The sequence below is a fragment of the Mastigoproctus giganteus genome, chromosome 1, assembly GCF_048544385.1.
Source record: "Mastigoproctus giganteus isolate SK-2022 chromosome 1, ASM4854438v1, whole genome shotgun sequence".
Taxonomy (NCBI): domain Eukaryota; kingdom Metazoa; phylum Arthropoda; class Arachnida; order Uropygi; family Thelyphonidae; genus Mastigoproctus; species Mastigoproctus giganteus.
The window spans coordinates 256,312,285-256,337,788 of NC_143575.1; the positions used below are offsets into that span (position 1 = coordinate 256,312,285).

At 39.6% G+C, this 25,504-nt stretch overlaps 1 protein-coding gene across 2 annotated transcripts in view; it reads right to left on the reverse strand.

Moving 5' to 3' along the window:
- Nucleotides 1-25,504, reverse strand: part of LOC150091802 (uncharacterized) — a 142,014-nt gene that overhangs the window by 10,334 nt on the left and 106,176 nt on the right. For both annotated transcript variants that reach the window (XM_090377043.1, XM_090377034.1), the window contains exon 2: nt 5,625-5,918. In XM_090377043.1, coding sequence (XP_090233169.1) covers nt 5,625-5,918 — 294 coding nt within the window. The remainder of the gene's footprint in view (nt 1-5,624; nt 5,919-25,504) is intronic.

Genomic DNA, 25,504 nt, shown 5'->3' on the forward strand with positions numbered 1-25,504 from the left:
TACTGTTGGTAGGTTAGTGTACATTAAATCTGTTAATTCATTATCCAGATTTGCAGATTTATCCATGAAATTAATGGCTAAAATTGAGTTACATTTCTTATAACAAAAACAAGAAAAATTCTAAGTTATATTAAATTTTTATTCCACAGAAAAGATCTGCTAAAAACTTTCAATTATATAAATACACTTCCATCATACCTTTCTGCTGAATGTGTAAACTTTATGTACTATAACCAGATTATACGGTACACTTTAAATGCTAACATATACACCAGTCTATCTTATTAGTCCTTAAAATAATGCTTATAAAGGTTTTCATCAAGGAATTACAGCACAAAACTACCCCTCTCTTGTATAAACATGGTTAGATATATAATAGAGACCCAAGGCAGACAGATGCCCATGAAATATTCATGGGCTGAAGATAAGAAAGGAATATTTTTAGAATTTCACTTGGTGAACTGCTTAATCCTTTGAGATTTGGTGCCCGAAAATTATACCTGAAAAACAGAGCCCCTACAACTGCTAAAAATATCTTCGGTAGTTCTCTAGATGTGGGAAGAGTTTATGTGCAACACAGCTTATATTTGAAGGAAATATGATGGAAGTAAAAAAGACAACAGTAAAAGGGAAATACCTTGACAGTGAATAACTGCTATAATAGTTTTTTTCCACCACTAAGAATACGCACTATCATTCCTACATCGAAGAGCTTATACCGTCTCATTTGCATACAAAACAGTTTCATTTCTCTTCCGAGATAGAGATAGAGAGAGAGTGAGTCAGGACTGTTGGACAAAAGCAATGATAAACACGTCTTTGTAATTTAGGTGTCTTAAAATGATTTTCAGAAATGCTATGGGGAAAACTACCTCGATGCATGAGAAAATAAATTGCGAATGTGGAGACGAGTGCTGAAAACTGGATTGTTCTGTCATTTTGAAATGATTTCGAATAGTTCAAAGCCCTTACATAAGAACTAATCCAATTCATATGTGAAGAAACAAATTTCGAAAACTTTGTATGGAATTGAGAAATTACTGAAGTATTCGTTCAAGGAAAGTAGACTATAAATTTTCTGGGATGTCTGTGGCGAATGAACGAGACACGTCCAATTTCTGTTATTTTTGTGGGACAAAAAGAGGGAAAGAAAATCACTTTGGACTGTTTATTTGCCTCCTAAGGACCGATCGATGTAAGGAACATACTATTCAGAGATTCAAGATTGGTACGTTGGTATGCGCTAAGTGGCAAAGCAATTAAAGGCTATGAGGCACCAGCAGTCATTATATTTAATCTGTATTTGTCTGTATCGTTTGATTGGGTTTGGTGTACAACAAAACCTAAATTTTCAGAACATTAAACTGTACACACCTCCCCCGAGACCGACTAACAGGGCCACGTTGTTTAAAACGCCAATAGAGGTTCCTCCTCTCCAGATTTCAGCTCAAGTCTTTTCCACACGGTCTAGAAGGACGGTGATCGTAGAACTACCAGGGTCTCCGAGTTGCAAAGGCCGGAGAGACTGCTTCTACAGGGATGGGATACACTTAAACAGAAAGGGCGAAAGAACATTTGCTTATGCTGTCGAGGCAGTGTTAGGTGTGTCGGAAAACCACTAGCGTGTTCGGATACATAGAAGAATAGATTAGCAATAGCCTCAGGCAGAGGTTAAAGTGATTCTTTCACTGCTTTTATTGGAAAGAGCAGCAGCCTTGAAAGCAAGGTGCTGCGAATTTCAAGGCCTGCTGGGAATCATCATGAAACAAGCTAATACATAGGCTGTGTTTGGGTAACTAAGAGTAAGAACAGGTTCAGGTGTACTTGCACGTGCACCAATGCTAGAAGTATAATCAATAAATTTGATGAATTTGAAGTGCTGGTCAAGACATCAAATGCAGACATTGTTGGCGTTGTGAAGACGTAGTGTCACTCAGATAAAGGGATGCAGAATTTGAATATGGGAAGTATAATCTATTCAGAAAGGGACGACAGAGGAAGTGGGAGGACTGTGCTCTTAGTTAAAGAGCACATAAAACTTAAGGCAGTGGATCCAGTTGACAAGGGTGGCCAGTGCAATGTTCAGCCAGTTTGGTGTGACATAAGCATCGGGAAAGCAAAAATGAGAGTAAGGGTGTGTTATAGGCCTAATGACTCTGATATTTTCTACAGCATCATGTTAGAGAGGCAACAAGAGGGAATAATACTCTTGATCTGAATGTCAGCAGTGATATTTCATGCGTTATGAATCTGCAGATAAAGGAATAACTAGGTGGCAGTAATCACAGTGTATCGATGTGGGATTTACTTAAAGATATAACTGCCATCAAGGTTAAAGGGGAGGAGTTTTAGCTTTTGTAAAGGTGACTGCAGTGGTCTCAGACAGTTTTTAAATTCTATACAGTGGAACTCATTTATGATGTTACCATCAGCAAATTCTAAATAGAAAGCGTTCAAGGAATTAATCATACAAGCTACTAGGTTTTTCATACCAACTAAGAAATACTCTTCAAGGTATAGGTCTAAATGGATATCAGATGAACTGATAAAACTAATACAGAGAGGAAAAGTGAAAGTGCATGCGCGATGCATATAAATTATCAGGAGACACAGAAGTCTATGGTAGATATAAGCTAGTCTGTAATCATGCCACAAAGATGGTCAGGAATTTTGCTAGTGGGGGGGATAAGGAGGTGAGTATCCCTTTATACAAAGCAATGGTCAGACCACACCTTGAGTACTGTATATAGGTCTGGAGGCCTCATTTTAGGAAGCTGTGGAACGAGGAAGGGGCGATTTACCAAAAAAAGGCTTCAGTTGTGTAAATTGCAGCATCTGGAGACTAGCACTTGCAAGGTGATCTGATTGAGGTGTTTAAGGATTTGAATGGTTTGAGCAAGCCCAGTGCTAATGGGATTCTTCCTCTTGCTCAGACCATACACTTGAAAGGGGCACAAATTCAAATTGAGGATGGACGGTTGCAGATTAGAAGTGCGGAAATTTGTATTTAGCCAACGGGTGGTTGATTGTTGGAGCAAACTTCCATCTGTTGTTGTGGAAGTTGATAGTTTAATCAAATTCAAGGAAAAATAGACAGACTACTGGAGGGAAAGAATAGATGAAATGGGAGGTGTCGTGATTTTTTTAGCTGATGCCGTGAACAGCAATCTTGCTTTCTTGCATCGTTTGACAATGCCAATATGATATTGAAATTATAAGTGACTATAATAGACAACGTCATTACAATATTCTTTGGTTGATCTAAGGTCAGAATGGCATGGTGCGTAAGTAAACTGCATTCTTTGAATATAATAAAGCACTGAAACCTACATTGGTATATTTATTTATGAATTGTAAATACACGCACTGGCCAAAAAATACAAACCCTTTTTTTTTTTTTTTTTAGTATGGAATCGGACCGCCTTTGTCCAATATACAGCATGCGTGCGGCGTGACATGTATTCTCTAAGATGTTTTAGTGCGTTTTGGTCTAATTGTGATCTTTCTTCTAGAAAACTTTCGCGTAGCTGAAACAAAGTTGAAGGAAGATGACTTCGTTTTCCGAATAGCTCTTTTCAGCATATCCTACACATTCTCAATAGGATTAATGTGGGGGCCAGTGAAGATGGTGGAAATCCGTATCACATTCTCCGAACCTTTCTTGCGCAACTCTGGCACGATGCGCTGTTGCATTGTTATCCATAGAGTGGTCATCACCTTTGGAATAAAAGTATAACATCGCAGATTGCAGTAGATCTGATACAAAATTCAATACTCCCTGGATGACATTTGAACCTTCCACAAGTATCAACAAGTCCAGTCCGTGCCAACAAAATATTCCACATACATTGATATCACCTCCAGATGCTTGGGTTGTCATAACATGGCAAGCAGGGTCCATCGCTTCATGAAGTTCTTGCCACACTCTCTGCCTTCCATCAATGCAAAACAAAGTGTATCGTGATTCGTCTGACAACATGACTTTTCTCCACTGTTTCCCTGTCCAATCACGATATTTTCGGCACCAGTGCAAGCGGATTTTTCTGTTTTTCCTTTGAAACAAGTGGCTTCCGAATATGGAAGCTGATGCCAATATCCAATTTCTTCAATTTCTCAGCACAGCATAGGTTGAAATAGGGTAGACCTGGGCTTGGTTGAATTCAAATGTTATTTGCTGCATACTGAATGTCCAATTTCACCATATGGTTCTTCTCAGAGCAGGACGGCTTCGCTCTCGAAGTATTATTTTTTGCCACATTTACACCTTTGAGATGTGGACGAACAGGTTTCTAAAAGCATCCATTAATGGATGCTTTTAGAAACCAGTTTTTTCTTTCGTTTCTTGAATCGTGGCTTCCGGTGCACTGACGATAAGACCTTTTTCAAAAGTCTGATAGGTCGCGCGTTTATCCCAATCTGGCTAGAGATTATTGCAGTCGAAGAGCCTGTGCAGTCTTTATACTCAACGAGGCGACACGTCGTCACCCCAAGTCACAGTATTCTTTTCATCTACAGTATTTGCATTTCTTCTGACTGTAACTGTCTTAATACAAAGTTTCGTATTTTTTGGCCAGTGTGTGTGCATGTACACAATAGTCAAACGTTTCGTTGTATTTTCTTACCACTTTCTCAGTGACTGCAAAGAAACAAGTTGAATAAGTTCTTTTGACCGAAGTGACCATTTGTGACAGCTATTACAGTCTTTGCAGTCCCTGAAGAAGTGGTAAGAAAACATCAAGAAATGTTTGACTCCATTTATGTACCAATTCGGAAATAAACATAATTATAGCAATGTAGGTTTGGCTTTATTATCTTCAAACCATTCTTTGGATGGTTGATTGTTCGTTGCAGGGTTTTAGATACATAAGCAACTTTAGTCATATTGCGCCGTATATAATATGTCTGTAAGTTGCGTGTCTTCTGTGGTTGATTTGCTGGACAAAACAGCAGAGTTTATGGGATGAAAAACCATATTACCTTCTCCTGAAACTGACTAACTCAGCCACATTGTGAAAAGGACCCATAAAAATTCCTGGCGTCATTGACGGAATTCAAACTCAGGTCTTTTCCACCCGGTGCAGGGAAGACGGCTGTTCTACCAACTGTGCACTTCATAAGGGCACAATATTCTTTAATATTATTAGTGAATATATTTTTGCTATTTACTCATTAGTGAGGTCTGGGTTCAATTCTCGTGTGTGACTGGAGGAATTTTTAAAGTTCTCTTCAATTGAGGCTCTACTTAGCCGATCACAGGCGGAAGAAGTGGGTCTCCATGTTATTTCAGGTTTTTCACCTTTCACACACATGAAAATTGGCCCTTGTACACACAACAGCCTTGTTGCTGATGGTCCTAAAGTCCAACAAAACACAGAAATACTCACAGATGCATTATTCACAAGGCAGTGAAAATCCGTCCACACTAAGTCGAGTTGTTATATGTGGACAGACGGACACGGTAAAGATTTTAGGCGCTTATGCATATCTTGGATCTCCATCTTCAATATAATTAACTCCTTAAACACAAACATCGCAGAAAAATTCACACAGTTATTAAACCAATATATCCATTCTGTTCAACTTAAAAAACATACAGTCTATAAAAGATTCATTTTGTTTCCTACCTTTCCTACAGATGTAGTCCCCCGGACTGAAGAGTACAGGCCTCAACCGTAGCACCAACTCGCATAAAAAGCCGGCTTCCGTGTTCTGAAAGATCTCCACCCTCTTTAAGGTGTCTAGGTGAACGTGGATGGCAATTTCAGCTTTTAGCTTGTCTGGGAGCGAACCTACTGATCTCTCTTCGTCCGACGATTTCTGGGTCATCCATAGATAGTCGAACCATTTGATTACCTTGTTTTGAAGATGCTCAGGCACTCTGCGCATGCGCATATAAGTCTTAACGGCATCCAATTTAGCTGAAAAAATAAAATAAATATTTGCATTCAAATAATTGAATGATACCGAAACTAGATATTTATATTAAAGACAGATGAAATAGTTTATCCTAAATTCTACAAGTGTTTGAGAATTTCTTTGCTTCGACAAAAACTGGACCTCCAAAAGTTTGCCAAATGCTGAAGACTAAATTATCTTATAACTTTTATTGTAACTTATAATTTGCAATTATTTATTACCGACGTAAGCACTCAATTTACAAATTCTTGAGTTCGTTTGCAATTTTTAATGTGCAGCAGTTGACATCGCAATACAATATGGAGAATACAAGAATAATATCCCAAATGACAATGCGCCGCACACTCAGACGTATGGGGTACCACAGCAAAAGACCTAAGCCACACCACTCTTCTCATCGCTGATCATCGTCGATGGTAAATGCTGTGGTGTCAACAACACGCTAGTTGGACACTGGAGCACTGGAAACGAATGTGCTGGTCGGATGAATTCAAATACCTGGTGCAATACACCGACAGACGCTTTCGTGGGTAGCGCAAGCAACAGGAGTACATGGACCCATCATACGTGTTGCATCCAGGCAAGTAATGATGGTTGCTTTACATGGAGCATGCTTTTATGGCAAGAACTAGTACCCCCGGTTCGTATTTACCAACGTTTCACTGGCGTAGTCCACCGGTAACTTAGGAGACCATGTGCACCCTGTCATGTTGCATCTTTTCCCGGACAGAAATGGAATCTTCCAAGGCGATAATGCAATGTGTCATCGAGCCCTCACTGTACACAAGTGGTTCGAGGAATACAGTAAAGATATCTTGAGCAATGATATGATGATCTTGATTCTTGATTGGCCTCCAAATTCGCTTGACCTGAATCTAATTGAACTCTGCGGGATGTTGTGGAACGGGCAGTGAGGCGTATGGAAATACAGAAGAGGATTGCATTAAGTTAAGTTACCGGTAAAACAAGTAATAATTAATCAGTAAGAGCATAGACAAATAATAAAACACATAATAATAATAATAAACTACAATAATTAGATGAGAGCTAGTCACTTTGCAGTTTAAGAGAAGAGGCAAACTTGTGAATGGAGTTCATCAGTGATTGGGAGTTGTCAAAGAAGTCAATGAAAGAGTCATTTGCTGATTCTGTTCAGTGGGCTGAACTTCATAAAGTCCGTGGTGACAGAGTCAATTCCTCCTTCAGTTTGTCCAAAAGTGGTTAATAATGTTCAGCAGTTATCGTTTTACCATTTAAGGTAGTCAATAAACAAAATCCCATCCTTGTCCCAAAAGATAGAGGTCGTGACCTTCCCAAAAGACTTTTGGGTGCGGAACGTCTTTGGACGCGGGAAGTTACTTTGTCTCCACCCCTTCAACTCTTCTTTGGTCTTTGGATCATAATGAAACAACTACGTTTCATCCATGGTCATGATTCGCACAAAAATAATGGGCATCTTACTCAAAATGGTGAAGAATGGTAGTTGAAGAAAGAAAGCTGTCGATTTTGATCAGCATTCAGACATTTGGGGACCCATCTGGCAGAAAGCTTCCGCATGTCAAAATACCATGAATAATATATCCAACACATTCCATGAACATGCATAGAGCATCAACTATCCGTTTAGCAGATATTCATCTAACAGACAGTATCGTGGTGTGAATGGCATCACCATTTTCAGGCAATATTGCAAAAGGGGTCTTCCTGTTCCTTATGCGTCCTCAGTATCAAAATCACCCATTTTATTTTTTTAGAAGAAGAAGAATCTTTATTCTTAAACCCCAGTTTTTGATGGTGGAATAGCATGGACACTGTTTTTTTGTTCTTAAAAGGTAATATTTCGGGCTGACATCCTTTCTTTAATCTGTAAAAAAATGGATAATGAATTTTTTTTTTGACGCAGATCGGCTATTCAACATATGCCCTTTCATAATTTGACACCTGTTTGTCAAAAAAAAAAAAAAAAAAAAAAATGGAAGTAGGTCATGCCGAGAATTTTTCAGCATCCCTCGTATTGGCAGCGGTTATCGAACACTGGAATGAATTGCCTCCCAGAGTAGCAAAGTCTATGAGTCTGGAAAAATTAAACACATAATTGGATGGTTACCCTGTGGGAATGGGTTGCTGTTGTTGTTCTACTAGGGTTTTAGGAGCATCAGCGGCTAAGGTCATACTGCTCTGTGTATATTATCTGTAAAGTGTGTGCATTCCATGGTCGATTTACTAAAATTCCCAAAGTTTGAGAAACAAAAAACAATGCTACCCTTGTCTGAGACCGACTAACTCGGCCACGTTATGAAAAAGGCCCATAAAATTTCCTCACGTCATCGACGGGACTCGAACTCCAGTTTTTTCCACTTGGTGTTGGGAGGACGGCGATTTTAACAACTGTGCTACACCCCAGGGCATTGGGAATGGGACTGTATTATTATTATTATTAATTAATTAATTAAGATTAATAAATATTGTAATATATTGTATTGCTTTGTATTATCGATGTGAGGAGGAACGCGGTCCTCCTCACATCGGGTGGAAAAGATCTGAATACGATTCTGTGGTATTTTTCACAGTGTTGCTGAGTTAATCGGTCTCAGGCGAGGGTGACGTGGTTTTTTCTCCCGGAGACTCGGCTTTTTCATCCAGAAAACCAGAAAATCGACCCCCGTACACACGCAATTTACAGACGCATATACAGGAAGAAATATGGCCATAGTTGCTGATGCTTCTAAAACCTTACAACCACAACAATATTATTTATTTATTTTGGCTAATGCAGAAAAAGTTCGCTTTCTAGTATCATATTTTTACCGATTACTAATTACAATCAGACCGGTTTTTAAAAGCTACAAACGTGAAAAGTAAGTTAACAAAGTCTAAAAGATTCAGAGAGAAGATCTGGGTTAAGAAATATGCTCTAAATCCCAACTAATGAAGGAGAAGTTGCTTATCTTACCTCAATAGCAAACGATGTCCGTGGATAGTATCCCAACAAACTTCGAGGTTCACGCACGTAGAGAAAGTGTGTTCAAATTGATCCAAATAGCGCGAAAGTTTACATTCTCTCGTAGAAACTGTTCGTCTGAAAAGCTTTCTTGAAGTGTGCCACCTGCTTTTGACAGAAAACGAGTTAGTCTCAGGGATAGCTTCGTTAAAATGCGAAACTGCCAAGAGCTGTTTGGAAAATCAAGGCATTGCACAAATGGTTGACTGTTAAACGAAAGTAAATACGACGCTGGTGGCAGATTTTCGAAACGTGTTGTTGAAACTCTGGGCTGGAGGAGTTGGGAAGTTAATTCATTTTAAATGTTAAATAATCCTCGAATAGCACTCGTATTCAATCCATTAAAAACCTTTTTTTTGGTACAAAAAGTAATAATGTTTACGCAGAGAGAAAGTTTTACTATTTTTAAAGTACAAATACAATAATATATTCTCTGATCATCGAGCTGTCTTAATGGATATTTCACTGCTCAAGGCTTAATTATTACATTTCATCCAGATCGACTTAAAAATGGAAGGGATATTGGAATTTCTGATGAAAATTTACTCTAACCTTTAAAAAAACCTACGTTGTAATTAAAAGTGCATCTTACAAGCTCTCAGAGAGAAATAAAATCTGACGTCGCTCTAAAAAGTTAAGTTGGTGATAGACTGATTCTATTAAAAAGCCTTTGGGAAAATGAAGATATCAGCAATGAGTTAAAGACATCACGTGTGTTGTTTACTTCTTAAATACCTGCGAAAAACATTTAATTAACTGTTTCCGATCTCTGCATTCATCTCATCAGTGATTATGTACTACACCAAAGATTATAACGAATATTTCATGCAATTTTAAAAGAGTGGAATGCATATCAAGTCTTTTTGTAATTATATGGGGGACATTCAATTAGAATGCACCCAGTTTGCAATAATCCAATTGCCCTCGTGTGAGCATAGTTGATAGAATTACCGTCCTCCCCACACCGGGTGGAAAAGACTTGAGTTGAGGAATTTTTATCGATCTTTTTCACAACGTTGCTGAGTTAGTTGGTCTCAGGCGAGGGTGCCATGGTTTTTCCTCCCGTAAATGGTTTTTCGTCCAGCAAACAGAAAATCGACCACTGAACACACGCAATTTAGAGACATTATACAAGGAGCAATGTGGCCTTAGTCGCTGATGCTCCTAAAACCCTACTACAACTATTATCCTACCTACAACTAATGTGATGCTGCGCATCAATGATATAACCTTTCTTCGGTCACCAACGGGATGACTGATGTGTGGTTCTAAATTCCAGACAAAATATCATCTCTGAACTGTGTCCCATAAACTGCAGGACGGAGGCCTGTATCCAAGATGACCAATAATTTATGTTCATTATGTCTCATTACAGAGAAGAGGTCTTTTCAGCTGGTGTTGTTTCAGTGAATCTCAAGAGGGACTGTGACAATTCACGACCTGGTTACTAGGATTTGTGAGCAGTAATCACATGTTTCACATACAACTTCAAAACTATTACGTCATAACATGGATACTTCCATCATCATCATCATCATCATCAGCCATTTTCAATCCACTGCAGGATGAAGGCCTCTCCAGCAACTTTCGAGTTTCTTATGTTTTGAGCACTGGCCATCCATTTACTACCCACAAACTCATGAATTTCATCTATCCATCTCTGCCTTTGTCTTCCAGGTTTTATTCTAGCTCCTCTTGGATACCATTCTGTTATTTTCTGGGATATTGCTCCTCAGTATGTGACTATATTTCCTGAATACTATCGATCCAAAATTTATTCTTCTCTTGACTTCCAGCCATTTATCATTATTACAGCTAATAACTTGTCTCAGATAAGTATATGACTCCACCTTTTCAATTACTGCTCCTTCAATCATTATTTCCCTTTCCGTGGCATACTTGTTCATCATTACTTTTGTTTTAGCCATAATCATCTTTAGTCCAAAATCCTTACTAACCGTGCATAACTGATTAAGATTTTCCTCTAATTCTTTGGGATCGTGGCTTATGACCACAATGTCATCTGCAAATCATAATAGGGTTGTATATTTTACGACCTACTGCACATTTGCCATTCGTACCACAATTTTTGACAACCACTGTATTTAAATAATTTTTCCTTATTACAAAAATGTCTTTTTGTCGGCAGCACAGAAGTTATAATCACCATCCTCTACCTACCGGTTGGAAGAGGCGTGGGTTCGAACCTCTTCAATGAGAAGATTCGAATCCGGGCAAGCGGAACTTTGATGGAATTTCTTTTATCAAAAATATTGTCCAATAGTAATCCCTGCTGAACTTTTAAAGAATGTCTTTTTTATGGAACATTTTGCTCTTCTCTTTGATTCCCACGGATCAGTACTATTTAGGCAACAAAAGAAGGTTCCGTCTCCATGGTTACAGAGATACACGAGTATTACTTGCCTTCGCGATACATTTCACAAGCTTTATCTGTTTTGTTCGTAAATCATACTTAAGTTTGTGACACGAGGAGAGTCGTTTCAGCTACGAATGAACACTAATTTGTTGCCACAGAAGCTGCACGAATTGCTGGTTGTAAGAAGATTTTCTTAGTTTCACTAAAGCTTTGTTGGGTATAGAAAAGTGGGAATACTTTAAGCTTCTCACGTACCCGTTGCCTTTAGACAGGTGGAAGAAAAAAGCAGAAACGCATCGGACGGGATAAAAGTCGAGTTGGTGAACTCGCAAAATAAATACAGATTAGGCGGAAGGATAGATGCAAGAATCAGAGAAGGAGAGACAAAAATAACAGGAGAAGAAACACTCAAAACACTTTTGGGAAGAATAAGAAAGAAAAGGATTATAAATGGATGCAGGAGGAGTTTTATTGTAACGTATGTTTTGCTTCTTTGTTGTGGTGCACTCCTCTGTTTATTTAATATCCCAGGATACCTTGGGCCACTTCTTTACTATGCTGCACCACCAAACTTCTATTAGCGATTGATAGTTTCATCCGACTCAAAGATAAAGCTATGGATTTGTCGAAAGAGTTTATATTCTAATAATAAATACCAAAATCAGGTAATAGTAAAAACAAATCACAATGGCTTGAAGTATGAGATGATGGATTAATACAGGGAGAACCATGAAGGCTCCAATGAAGTGATCCTATTGAATGGACAACAAAACCCAAAAATCTCTTCTCAAACTTCATCAGTGATGTGTGCATCGCTAAGATTTCAGAAAATACACTCACTCACTGACCAAAAAAAGTCAGACACCTTTATTTAATATCTAGTAGAGTCACTTTTGGCTCGACTTACAGTCTGTACACGTTGTGGCATGGATTCCATTAAGTGTCTGAGGGAGGCGAGCTCCAAAATTGACCAGTTTTCCGTCACGCTATTTATCAGCTGCTGTATTGTGGTCCATAGAGAACTGCAAAGCGAACTGCCCTTTCCAACATATTCTAGACATTCTGAATTTGATTCAGATACGGAGAATTAAGCTGGAAGGTTGGACGTTAGAAATCTTGGGAATGTTCCTCGAACCATTCAGATACTCTTTTTGCACGGTGGATAGCTCAGTTGTCGTCTTTAAATCCATCGCAATCCAGGTAAAAATGAAGCATTGCTGGGTGAAGGTGGTCCCCTACGATAGAAAGATATTCATTGAGATAACATGACATTCTAACTGTATGAGGGGACTCAGTACATACCAAGAGAACATACCCCATACCATGATGCCATCTCTAGCCGCTTGAGTGGTGGACACAAGACAGTCTGGTTGCATGGCGTCATGAAGTTCACTCAGCACTTTCACTCTACCATTGGCTCTAAAGGCTAATCGAGACTCGGCAGGCCAAACAATCATTTGCCACCGTTCCACAGTCCAGTCTTGGCAGAACTATTTATTATTGTTATTAGGACTACCCATAATTTAATACATTAACCCGTATTTGTGTCTGTAAATTGCGTACGTTCTCTGGTCGATTTGTCTGTTTTGCTGGACAAAAAAAACCCCAGTTTCTTTGGGAAAAAAACCTTGCTATTTACGCATAAAACCGACTAACTCAGCCACGGAGTGAAAAAAGCCTACACAAATTCCTCGCGTCATCGATGGGATTCGAACCCGGGCCTTTTCCACCCGGCGTGGAGAGGACGGTGACGATACCCTTGTGCTACCGCGCAGACGTTGGCGGAACTACTCACGTGGAATCTTTTTTTTCGACTTTTTTTTTCAGAAAGAGGTGGCTTTCTTATAGGCACACGATTACCAAATCCCAGGATTTAACTCCCACCGCACAGTTCGGTTGGTAATGGAACTTTCTTTGCATTATTTGGTGCGCACTGGACCTTCTATTCGGACGCACATTTTGCTTTAAATATCTGGTCTCGTTCTTGGAATTCTCACTTAATGCCATATATATTTTTTTCTTTTAGAGTTCCATTCTTTCTTCTTCCACTCGTTATGTATTTTTGAAATTACTGTTTTCGATACACCAATTATTTCGTTCGTTTTCATAATTGTGGATCCTCCTAAACGTACTCCACCAATCATAACTTTCTGAAAATCGGAAAGATTACCTGCCTTCCCCACTACAAATCGATTATGAAGCCTCAGGAAGGCGTATAATATTCATCTGATACGAAAAGGAACTTGTGATCATACCATATGACAACTTGCATTTGCATGCCGTACGTGTAATTATCTGTTGACACCAACTGAAAAATGTTTCTAATTTTTTGGCCAGTGAGTAACTGTATGTGAGTCGTACAGAAAAAGACCTGAGTTCGAGTTCCTTCTATGACGTAACGAATTTTTATGGGCTTTTTCACAACGTCGCTGAGTTAATCGGTCTTTCAAGCGAGGGTAGCATGGTTTTTCTCCCGGCAACGCGGGTTTTTCATCCAAAAACAGAAAACAAAGAAACAATAAGAACAATTTTGACGGAGCGGTTGGGCAGCATGACAATGAGCCGTGTCATTCCTCTGTCACAGTGAGAGTGTTTTTAACGAAAAACAAGATCACAATGTTGGAGCATCCACCTTATTTACCAGATCTGGCGTTGTGCGACTTTTTTCTGTTGCGAAAATTTAAATCCACCTCAAAGGAAAACGTTTGAGGCAGACATTCAGAAGAACACGATGCAGCAGTTTAAGGTGGTATCTTCCGAAGACTTCGGCTGCTGTTTTAGATCCTGAAAATCGCGAGTGAACGTAGCTGGAGAGTACTTTGAAGAGGATAAACATTGAAATAGTTGGATTTAAAAAAACAAATAATTTTAAAAAAATTTCTTTTCTTTTTATCCCCACCTTGACGTTCCTAACACCTGCGTAGTGGGTATGATTCCCAAATTTCAGGGATGTCTATATACTTTTGGCAATACAGTATATAAATAATACGCAGTATTTATTAGTGTAGAATATAACAACCTTTTGAAACTTGAAGCGCCTTTCTAACAAGGTAGGTTTCATTAATTGTAGTTTAAATTAATATTCCATATTATGAAAGAGATATACTGCATTTTTCACACCTTGTGAAATATGAAATTAAACGAGTTATTAATGGACATTCGCCAGAGAATGCAAGGAAGGCTTTTGCTGCACTGGAAAAAAAAAGAAACTAGGAAATAAGAAAATACAAATTATACGCATCCCTCCTCACACAGGAAACTATCCAGCTGACTTTTCAATTTATTCAGACTGTCAGCACTCAGCTGTCTGCGAGGGCAACTTGTTCCAACTATCAACGACTCGCTGGCTAAAAAGAAAACTTCCTACAATCTAGTCTCAACCTCATCCCCTGTAATTTGTATTTATGACCTCTAGTTCTGGAATTCTTTATAACAGTAAGAATTCCACTTTCATTCATTTTTTACTAATCCCTTTCAGAGCCTTATAAACCTCAATCAGATCACCTCTGAGGTTCCTGGTTGCCAAGCTCTGTAGCCCACATAAACGGAGTCTTTCCTCGTACGGTTGTCCTTTTGCCGATCTCATCATTCGAGTTGCCGTTCTTCGGACCCTTTCAAGAAGTTCGATATCTATTTTTCAGATGAGGTCTCCATCAGTATTCTAAATGTGGTCTTACAATTGCCTTGTAAGTAGGATTATGACCTCCTTATCTCTACAGGATAAACTGGATAAATCATCGACAGGACACCACGGGCTTTCCTGGCTGCCTGTTTATACTGTTCAGAAAACTTCATATCTGCCCGTATTGTAACTCCCAAATCCCTTTCCTCCTCCACTGTTTTTAATTCAATCCCACCAAGTGTGTAATTTATTTGTGGGTTGCTATTCACCAAGTGCAAGACCTTGAATTTAGCAGCATTTAAACAGAGCTTATTATAGCTTATAATATTGCAAATGGAAGTGGATGGAAGTTCACAATACCTTCTGGTACCACAGCTCATTACTTATGATACTTTTTCTAAACCTCGGGGATCACGATACCCGCTATTAATTAAGAAGGTAACCACTTTAAACATAATTTTTCTACATGTAATTCATTAATAAACTTTTCCGCTGTTCAACTGCAGCTAAGTGTCAGTTTTAATAACACGTCGACTTAGTAATTTTCACCCTTTTATGCTAATTAATATAATTAACATAACGAAGAAGAAATTGGTACCGCAGAAGGTTGGGCGTGTTGGATCAAAATACTTAAAGAAGACTGCGGTTCCTAGTAAATATAGTTAGCAATTCAAATTAGATTATTAAGGAAAAGTCTTAATGTTTAAAAACGGTTGTTTATGAGAATGAAGTTCCTACCCGAGTAAAAAGAATCCAAATGTTTTTCATCCGTTTCAGTTTTGTACTCACTGTTTAACTTCCTTCTGTTAAACCTTTGTTTATCTTATACTTGACTCTTCGATCAGTTTGTGGAGCATCAGAATGTCAGAGAAAGCGTATAGAACTTCGTTGTACATGCTGGTAAAGAGAAGGATGAGAATTTCTCAATGTCTCCTGTTTATCTTTGTTTTATAAATGACAATATGTCGTGCGCATAAACCTGCAATGGAAAGGTGGTTGGTTTTATATGCATCCCAAAAGTAACGCGCAAAAGCGTTTAATTTAAAATGAATTTATTTTGTAACATGATTTACATTAAAAACCTTCAGTGTAGTCTCCCTCACACCTCACGACTGATTCACAACGTTCCGGTAATTTTTTTAATGCTTTAACTGTCTTCTGGAGTTAAGTTGTCTGATACATTGGGTTACGATCCCACTCAGCCCTTCTAAAGACAGAAATCTTGTCCATGTAGTGGTTCTTTGAGCTTGGAGAAAAGATCTAAAATAAACGCTTCCACTGAGCTGATTGTGACTTTAGCTCAAGTTCAAGAAGTCGCGGGTACAAGTTTCATCAATGGCAACAATGCGTTTTAAAATCTCTTCACCTTCTTGTCGATAACGGGATTGCAATTTCTATACGTTTTGTTCTTGAGACCCATCGACTTTTCGATTTTATTACACCTTTATAATCACTGTACTTCTCACACCATGTAGAAAAGAACTGAGCTCGAATCCCGTCAATAGCGCGAAGAATTATTATGGGCCTTATTCGGTCTCAGGCGAGGGTGGCATGATTTTTCCCCAGAAACTTGGATTTTCATCCAGCAAACAGCAAATCAACCACAGAACACACGCAATTTACAGATATTATATACGGTGCAATATGGCCTAAGTTGCTGATGTGCCTAAACCTAACTTAAAACAGATGGTTTCGGTGTTCCAGATTCGCTGCCTATTTCTTCGCAAGTTTTCCTCCAAATAGCTTAAATAAATGTAAGGCTCTACCAGACAAACATTTGGAGTGACTGGATGGGCGAATTGAGAAGGTATGGCTTTTTTTTTTTATTAATGCTGTATAAGCTTGCTTTCTTGCATCGTATGCCACTGCTAATGCTAATGCTAATGTTGAGTTTAACAGCCATGAAGCTCATTTGGATCAAAGACCGCTTAAAGGTTTAGAGATGCGATGTAGGGTTCACCAATCTCGCCAAAGAGCTTTGTGAATAAGAATGGCGTTAAAAGTAGGTTCGTTATTGTGAATAATCCTCTCTTTCTCTAATGCACTTACGATATATTGGGATAGAATTTAAGAAAATGAAAGAAGGATAAGTTTCTGAAGAAGTTTAAAAAAAGAAGAAAAAGAATGAGGATAGACTTCCAATCCTTGATAAGTTCAGGCTTTGAAATTACAGGGTCAAGGAATATCTTATAGAGAACTCATGTAGAAGGAAAATATCTTTATTTTAAGCAGATGTTAAACAGGTCAGTAGTTAATTGCAAATGCACAGTAAACTAAACTGTTATAGGGCTTTTTAGGTGGCCTAGTTCTAAAGTTGTAAAAACAACTATTAGAGGGAAAGCGGTATTCCCTTTTTTGGGCATGTTTTTCATATTTTGTTATAAGCGGGATCCCCTTTTTTGAGAATGTTTTTTTTTCATATTTTGTCAATACTTACACTGTGCTGCCACTTTATTAGGTACACCCCTGCTGTGCACACAAATGGTTTGTCCCACAACGTTTCAAGTCACATGACCACAGTTGTGGATATAAATGCAGAAGAACAAACCGTAGCAAGAATGGGGAAAAGGAGTGATCTAACTGACTTCGAACGTCGCATGGTAGTAGATGTAAGACGTGCTGGACAAAGCATCTCTGAAACGACAGCTCTCCTGAACTTTTCACGCACCACAGTTTCAAGGGTATCGAGAATGGTGAAACGAACAGAAAACATCTTCTCAACGGCACACCTGTGGAAGAAAATCGCTTGTTGATGAGAAAGGTCAGAGGAGGATGGCTAGAATTGCGCAAGCAAACAGACGGGCCACAATGTCGCACATCACGTCAGAATACAACCTTGGTGCGCAGAACAAAACATCGTAACGGACCACTAGTCACACTTTGTCCCGAATGGGCTACAACAGCCGACGGCCACATCGCGTACCTTTGTTATCAATGAAGAACAAGAAGAGCACGCCTCCTGCGGGCACAGCAACACCAGCACTGGACTATCGAGAGTTGGAAAATAGTTGCTTGGTCTGACGAGTCGAAGTTCCTGGTGCATCATGTTATTGGAAGGCTCAGAATTTGGCTAAAACAATATGAATCCATGGACCCGTTATGTCTGACGACTACTGTGCAAGGTCGTGGGGGCAGTGTTATGGTGTGGGGAACGTTTTCTTGGCACACGTTGGGTCCATTGATACCCATAGATTCAGGTCTGAATGCCACATCGTACCTAAACATCGTTGCTGACCAAGTGCATCCGTTTATTCACAGCGTGGCTGAGTTAGTCGGTTTCAAGCGAGGCTAGCATGGCTTTTTCTCCCAGAAACTCGGGTTTTTCATCCAGAAAACAGAAAATCGACCTTAGAACATACAATTTACAGACACTATACACGTAACAACGTGGCCTTAGTCGCTGATGCTCCTTAAATCCTTACTACCACTACTAATTCACACCAGGAAACACCGTCGGTTGATCTTTTTGAATTTAGGCTTTCTAATCTTTCCGCCTGCAACAATTTTAATTTGAAGCAGTAAAATTCCACACATGTTACATTTCCAGACTTTCGAAAGGCTGATTAGGAACACCAATCTGGTCTCGCGCAACAGTGTATAATTATTAGGCGTGTAAACTGCAGTAATCCACTAGCCGTTCCCCTAACTTTTTTTTTATCTTTAACACTAAAATCTCTAGGATTAATTTCAACAAAAGCTATTCACTAATTCTGTATGTCGAATATACTGCAATTAGGATAATCGGATTACCCATTCCACCGCTAATCTGCTATGGAGTGCATGAATAATTAAACATAGATAGTATTAGCCACTCACACACACACACCATTACAGCGAATTGGGAAAGCTGATGGGTACAGCAGAAGTAGTAATAAATAAGGATTGTAATTGTCTCCGATGCATAATTAGAGTTCTCTGAAAAGCCATTTCACTGATAACGTAACAGCGAGCCATGAAATACAGTTCGAAGGAAGTAATTTGCAAACTTTACATAAAATTTCAAGTATAACATGTATCTATAGCAACGGTTATTAGGCATATTACCATAAATTATGCAGCTGTTTAATGTTTACCGGTTGTTTCAGTGGGAGCTGTATATGAATATATATTTCTATATTAATGGACAAATATAACCATAACGTATAAAAATATTTTAAAAGTTTTTTGTGAGTTTTTAACGAGATTAATCAGCTAAACATTGCTGACTATTTGGCTTTAAGTCATGTTCGCAATTTATTATTTTACCGTGAAGTTTATATTAGTCAAGCTAATTTTAACTTCATGTTCAAATGAATAATAATTATAATGAATAGACTATTTTAATTATAATTTATTTTTTGGTTTTATTCTTTTTTTGTTTTTTTTTTATGTAAACCCCAAACACGAGAGGTATTAGAACTATAATACTTAGTACCGTTCTTGGGTTGGAGGTTGAGAAGACGAAAGAAGATATTTGTTGACATTGGACTTGAACTTCTGTAGATTGTAATTTTCAGGAAACACGTATGAAGGAAGGTTGTTCCAGAAAAAGGCAGTTGAATGAATAAACGAAAAAGATAACCAGTTGGTTCTGTGAGTTTGAAGTTGGACAGTAAATGGATGTTGGCTGGTGGCGGCACGTGTTCGGACTGTTTTGAAAGAGAGAGCGGGAATTATAGAAGCCAATTCAGAAGAACAGTGCCCATGGAAGTATCTGTAGAAGAGGCATGCAGCAGAAACAGTACGTCTATGAGACAGCGAGTGGAGAGACTCTGTTAGAGATGAATCATTAATTAACCTAACTGCCCTCTTCTGAATGGAATCAAGAAGCCTGAGAGAGGTTTTGGGGGCACCACCCCATATGTGGGAACAATATTCCATGGTAGGGCGGATTTGCGATTTATACAGAGTGAGCAGCTGTTTGGAAGAAAAGTAACGCCGAGAGCGAAAGAGGAAACCAAGTTTTTTAGATGGGGAGGAAGCAATATTTGTAATGCGTTTGTGCCAAGAGAGATTAGAAGCCAGGGTAATCCCCAAAAGAGATATATCCTTTTGCCTAGAAATTGGAGTGTCACTAAAGATAAGCATAGGAGCAGAAGAATCCTTTTTGCGAGATATAAGACAAGACTGAGTTTTAGAAGGGTTGAAATCAACTAAGTTGTTTTTGCCCCACTGGAGAATTACCTGAAGATCGGCATTTAAGGAATTGGTAGCAGATTTTCGAGAAGTTGAAGCTGATTGAACAGGGCAAGGTTTCTCAAAATGGAAAGTGGAATGCAATGTGCTATCATCGGCAAAACTATGGATAGGATTTCCAGTCAATGGAAGGTCATTAATATACAAGAGGAAAAGAGTGAGGGAAAGAACTAAACCTTGGGGGACACCGGCAATTGTGGAGAAGTTAGAAGACAGAGAGCCATCTACCATCACCCTCAGTGAGCGATTATAAAAAACATTTGGCAAACCATAAGATGGTAGCTTGTTTAGAAGACCTTTATGCCAAACACGATCGGAAGCCTTTGAGATGTCAAGAGCAACGACTTGTGTTTCCATTGAATTAGTCCATAAATGGGTAACATAAGCCAGAATATCACCAGTGGATCGACACTGACGGAATCCATACTGGCGATCGTTGATCAAACGGAAGGTTTCTAGGTAGTTTAAGAGTTGGCGGTTAATTGATTTCTCCATTACTTTAGAAAGAGTAGAAGTAATTGCAATGGGACGATAATTGGATGGGAGGGATTTGTCACCCTTTTTAGGAACTGGCTGGATATGAGCAAATTTCCAAGCAGAAGGAAAAACACCTTTGGAATAACAAAGTGAAAAAAGGCGGCAAAGAATAGAAGTTCAGGAGCACAGATTTTGAGAACAAGTGGAGAAATACCATCAGGAGCTGGAGCTTTCTTAGCATCAAGATTCATCAAAATCCTTCTGATATCCTTTTGACGGAAGACCACAGGAGGCATTGAATGGAGCGTGTTGGGAATGGTGGGAGGTGTTTTACCAAGATTATTAATACATGAGCTGGAAGAAAAATGGGATGCTAGCAGGTCAGCTTTATCCTTGGCTGAAGTGACAATAGAACCATCTGGTTTGGACAGACGTGGGAGCAGAGATGGGCAAAAGTTGCGGCCAATAGCTTTGTCAAGAAACCAGAATGCTCGGCTACCATTAGGGCAAGAAGCAAGTTTTCTACTCTTAGCCTGTTCAAACTCTAGTTTGTACTGATTAATAACTGCTTTACAATTGTTGCGAGCTTTGGTGTAGGCAGAAAATGAAACCGAAGAATTAGAAACAAGCCAATTACGATATGCAACATTCTTCTCTTGAACAGCCTTAGCACATTCATTGGAAAACCAAGGTTTAGATAAAGGATGAGATTTTAAAATGGAGTGTGGGATAAAGGATTCCTTTCCTGCAAGAATAATTTCACTGACACGATCTGAGCAAACGTTGACATCAGAAGTTTTGAAACAGTAATCCGACCAAGGAAAAGAAGGAAAGAAGTCTCGCAGGTCATCCCATTTTGCATTCTTGTAATGCCAAACAACACGAGGTTGGGAATAGCCATGAGATAAAGGTTCTATTGGAGAAGAGACAATGACCAAGTTGTGATCTGAAGTACCTAAAGGACCTTTCACTTCGACCGTGTACTTAGAAGGGTTGTTTGTGAGAAAAAGATCAAGCGTATTGGCTGTATGATTAGGATTGTCCGGTATTCTTGTAGGTAAATGAAAAATCTGTGCAAGGTCATTAGTAATTGAAAAAGCCTCAGCATCTCGACCAGCTGTGTCGGTGTGACTAGAAAACGGAAGTCAGCTGGAATTGTGAACATTAAAATCACAAAGGAAAATTACCTCACCGTTAGGAAAGTTGGATTGGAAAAAGTCAAGTTGCAAAGAGAGGAAGTCAAAGAGCTCCAAGTGATTAGTGGAGTTGGGAGAACGGTAGTGACAACAGACGAATTTGACACAATGGGGTAGAGAGATTTTAAGCAAGAGAAGATCAAAGAGAGGAGATTCCAAATTGCCAAGTCTCTAACAGGGAATATCAGAACGGATATATGCACAAGAACCACTTTGAGGCTAAAGGAATCATACAGCGAATAATTTGGGCATCTGAGATGAACAGTAGTTGAATCAACCGATAACTGAGATTCTGTCAGAAAAAGTACATGGGGTTTGGCAGACTGCAAGTGGAAATGGGCATCGTTGAGATTAGAATTGAGACCATGTATATTTGTGAAATGAATTAGGAAGTGTTTGGGAGGTTTAGATCTTTTCGCAGATAAGCTTGCTCTATTATTTTGACAATTCATGGTGTATTCAATAGTAAGAAAAGTGAGTGGGACATGCTGTATGAAGTAATGAAATTTTTGGATATGGCGTACACATGGTAAGAATATACCCAGATCCTTGACATAACGTGGCCTAGACAATGCTCCCCGCATACACACTACTCTGACTCCCTCCAGTCACTATCTGGCAGAGTAGAGGTAGCAAGATTATACACTAGCTGATCCGGAAGCCTCCTAGAGAGTTACCAATAGGTTCGTTCCGGTGTACTAACTAGCGGCCGGCCTTCGAACACTGTTTAGAGCTGTACCCTCGAAATGTAAGGAATATTGGATCTCGCCACGATGTTCATCATAACCTCAAAAGTCATCAATCATACTGCATGATGGAAGAGATAGGGAAGGGTTGACCGGAACTTAGATCTAGAGACTAAACATGGGTTCCACCACTTCAAGCCTCCAATAAGCAAAATGGTGGTATTGCACCGGTTGGTGAGGGTCATCTACCACCTAGTACTGCCTGGTAACATAGAGGGGCGACATTCCTCCATGTGGTGTGGGCGCCACACCTCGACCCCTGCTTACGTTGGTTCACACCTGGGTGGTCACCCACCATGTACTTGTGCATGGAGGTTATACCCAGGATTACTAACAGTCCCACCATCGTGAAGGTGCAAGCAGAGGATTTGGCTGTCACAGACCGTCCGGACGTCGCCGAAATTGGGTCCACTTGACTTGAGTGTCACCCGAATATCAGTTCCATCAGCGTTTTAGACTCCCAGGTAACAAGTACAGCTTGCCTGGCATATCTGAGAGAATGTCTGTGACAACCTCAAGGACCATTCTAATTACTAAAGTGAAACATGAATGAAATATTTGATTATCTACAAAATTATTTAAGAGACTAAGATTGCATTTAATGCAATTATTGAATGAAAAACCAAGCCATGGGTTTTTAACTGAATGTATTAACTTATTCAATTCGATAAGCAAAATGAATAGTTTGACCCGAAAATAACGCCACTTATTCTCGTGGTAACACAGTTGGTAGGATCGCTGTCTTCCCCACACAGGGTGAAAAAGACCAGTGTCTGAGTCCCGTCGATGAGGTGAGGAATTTTTTTCACAACGTGGCTGAGTTAGTCGGTCTCTGGTGAGGGTAGCATGGTTATTTCTCCGGGAAACTAGGAATCTTCGTCCGGCAAGCAGAAAAATTGACCACAGAAATACGCAATTGACAGACTGTGGAGTAATATGGCTTAGTTGCTGATGGTCCTAAAAAAAAAAAAAAAAAAAAAAAAAAAAAACACACACTACTACAAAAACAGTGCCAGTTATAGGGCAAATGAAATAGCCGAACCAGCATACACATCCAATCTGTGATATTGAAATTGCAGCACCCTGAAAGAACAGGAATATAGAGAGGATGCTGAGAGCAATGATAATCAAGAAGTTCAGGAACGCATGATAAAAGTTGTAGAAGCTAATGTGTGTGAACGTATTTAGTGACACAAAATGATGCTTACTATGGACAGATCAATATTATATAAATCCATCACAGTTGCGAATATATTGAGCTAATCTTCTCGGCATTCAGTTGTACAGATAGTAAATAGCCTCCTCCGGTTTTCCTGTCAAGTCTCTTGCACCTGGTCCCGCAGTACATCTGTGGTCTGTGCTGACTCCGGGTGGCTTCTGAAGATGGTGTCCACTGGTGGCCCATACGTGCTCGATGGGGGGAGCCATCTGCGGTCCTGGCTGGCCAACACAGTACGTCCACACCATGAAGACACTCAGAGAAATCTTCTACGATATGTATTCGGGCGTTGTCCTGCTGAAAAATGGCTACAGGCAACCCCATTAAGAAAGGGAATAGCGACAGGTTCCAGAATCTCAGCGACATAGCAGAGAGCAGTGAGATTGTTGTTGACGAACACCAACAATGACTGACTTTTAAAAACCGATGCGCCCCACACCATAACACCAATAGGGCATGCAGTGAGGCGCCCAGCACTAGGGTCTAGGATTATTGCGTTCACTAGACCTCATTGTAGAAGATTATTGTGTTCACTAGACCTCATTGTAGAAGATTATTGCGTTCACTAGACCTCATTGTAGAAGATTATTGCACTCACCAAGCCTCAAGTAGAAGCGGGTTTCATCGCAGAAAATCACTTGACGCTATTCTTTATCTCAGGTGGCCTGTGCACGGCACCATTACAGACGCTGTTGACGACTGGCAACGGTAAAGGGTAATCCACGCAATGGCGAATGTGCACGGCCGATCCATTCTCTCAGTCGGCGTGCAATGGTTCGAAGGGTGATGGAGTGACAGCCTGCTGATATTACAGCTCATTGGACGGTAGCCAGCGTTACTGTAGGAGCGATGTAAATCTGTCGACGGATAAGACCATCCTCCTGTTCTGTAGTCCTTCGTCGCACTTCACGAACCATTCAACGAGCAGTTGTACCTTCATGCAGCCACTGTTGCCAATATCTGTGCATTGTGGTATGTTGTCACTACCGACACATTCCGTTATACAACGAAGCGACCATCCATCCTTCTGAAGGCTGATAACCTGTCCTGTGTAGAAGTCGCTGAGTTGCTGATATCGATGTCGAACATGACGTCTCTTCACTCTCTACAATCTCCTTGGACGATGAAGTCGGTTCCTGCGAGAAAGAAGCCTGTTTACTGCATCACACAAGCGTTACTTTGAACTCCACGATTTATACGTTCGGTTTTTTATCAGCCGAAACTTTAGTCCGGACCTTGTGGGTAGCACAGTTGGTAGAATCGGCGCCCTCCCCACACCGAGTGGGAAAGACCTTAGTTCGAGTCCCGTCGAGACGTGGGGAATTTTTATGGGCTTTTTCACAACGTGGCTGAGTTAGTCGGTCTCAGGCTAATGCAGCATGGTTTTTCCTCCAGGAAACTCGGATTTTCGTCCAGCAAACAGAAAATCAACCACAGAACACATAGACAACAAACACAGAGCAATATGGCCTTAGTCGCTGATGCTCATAAAACCTTGCTACTACAACAGCTTCCTCCCGATTTGTCCCATATTTCAATCATTTGTATATCTCGGCGCAACTCATTCGCCTACAAATTTGTATGCCCTTACGATCATTTCTTCTTATGCTGCAATTTCATGGTCACAGAAAATTCACATTCAAGTGATATTAATATTTAAAAATGTTGTATCGAAATTGCTCATTTCTAAATGAAATGTGGGTGCACGTCTGGCATCACGTACTTCATTTTTTTTCTTAATTTTTTAAACAAAAAGTTTTATTTGCACTTTTCTT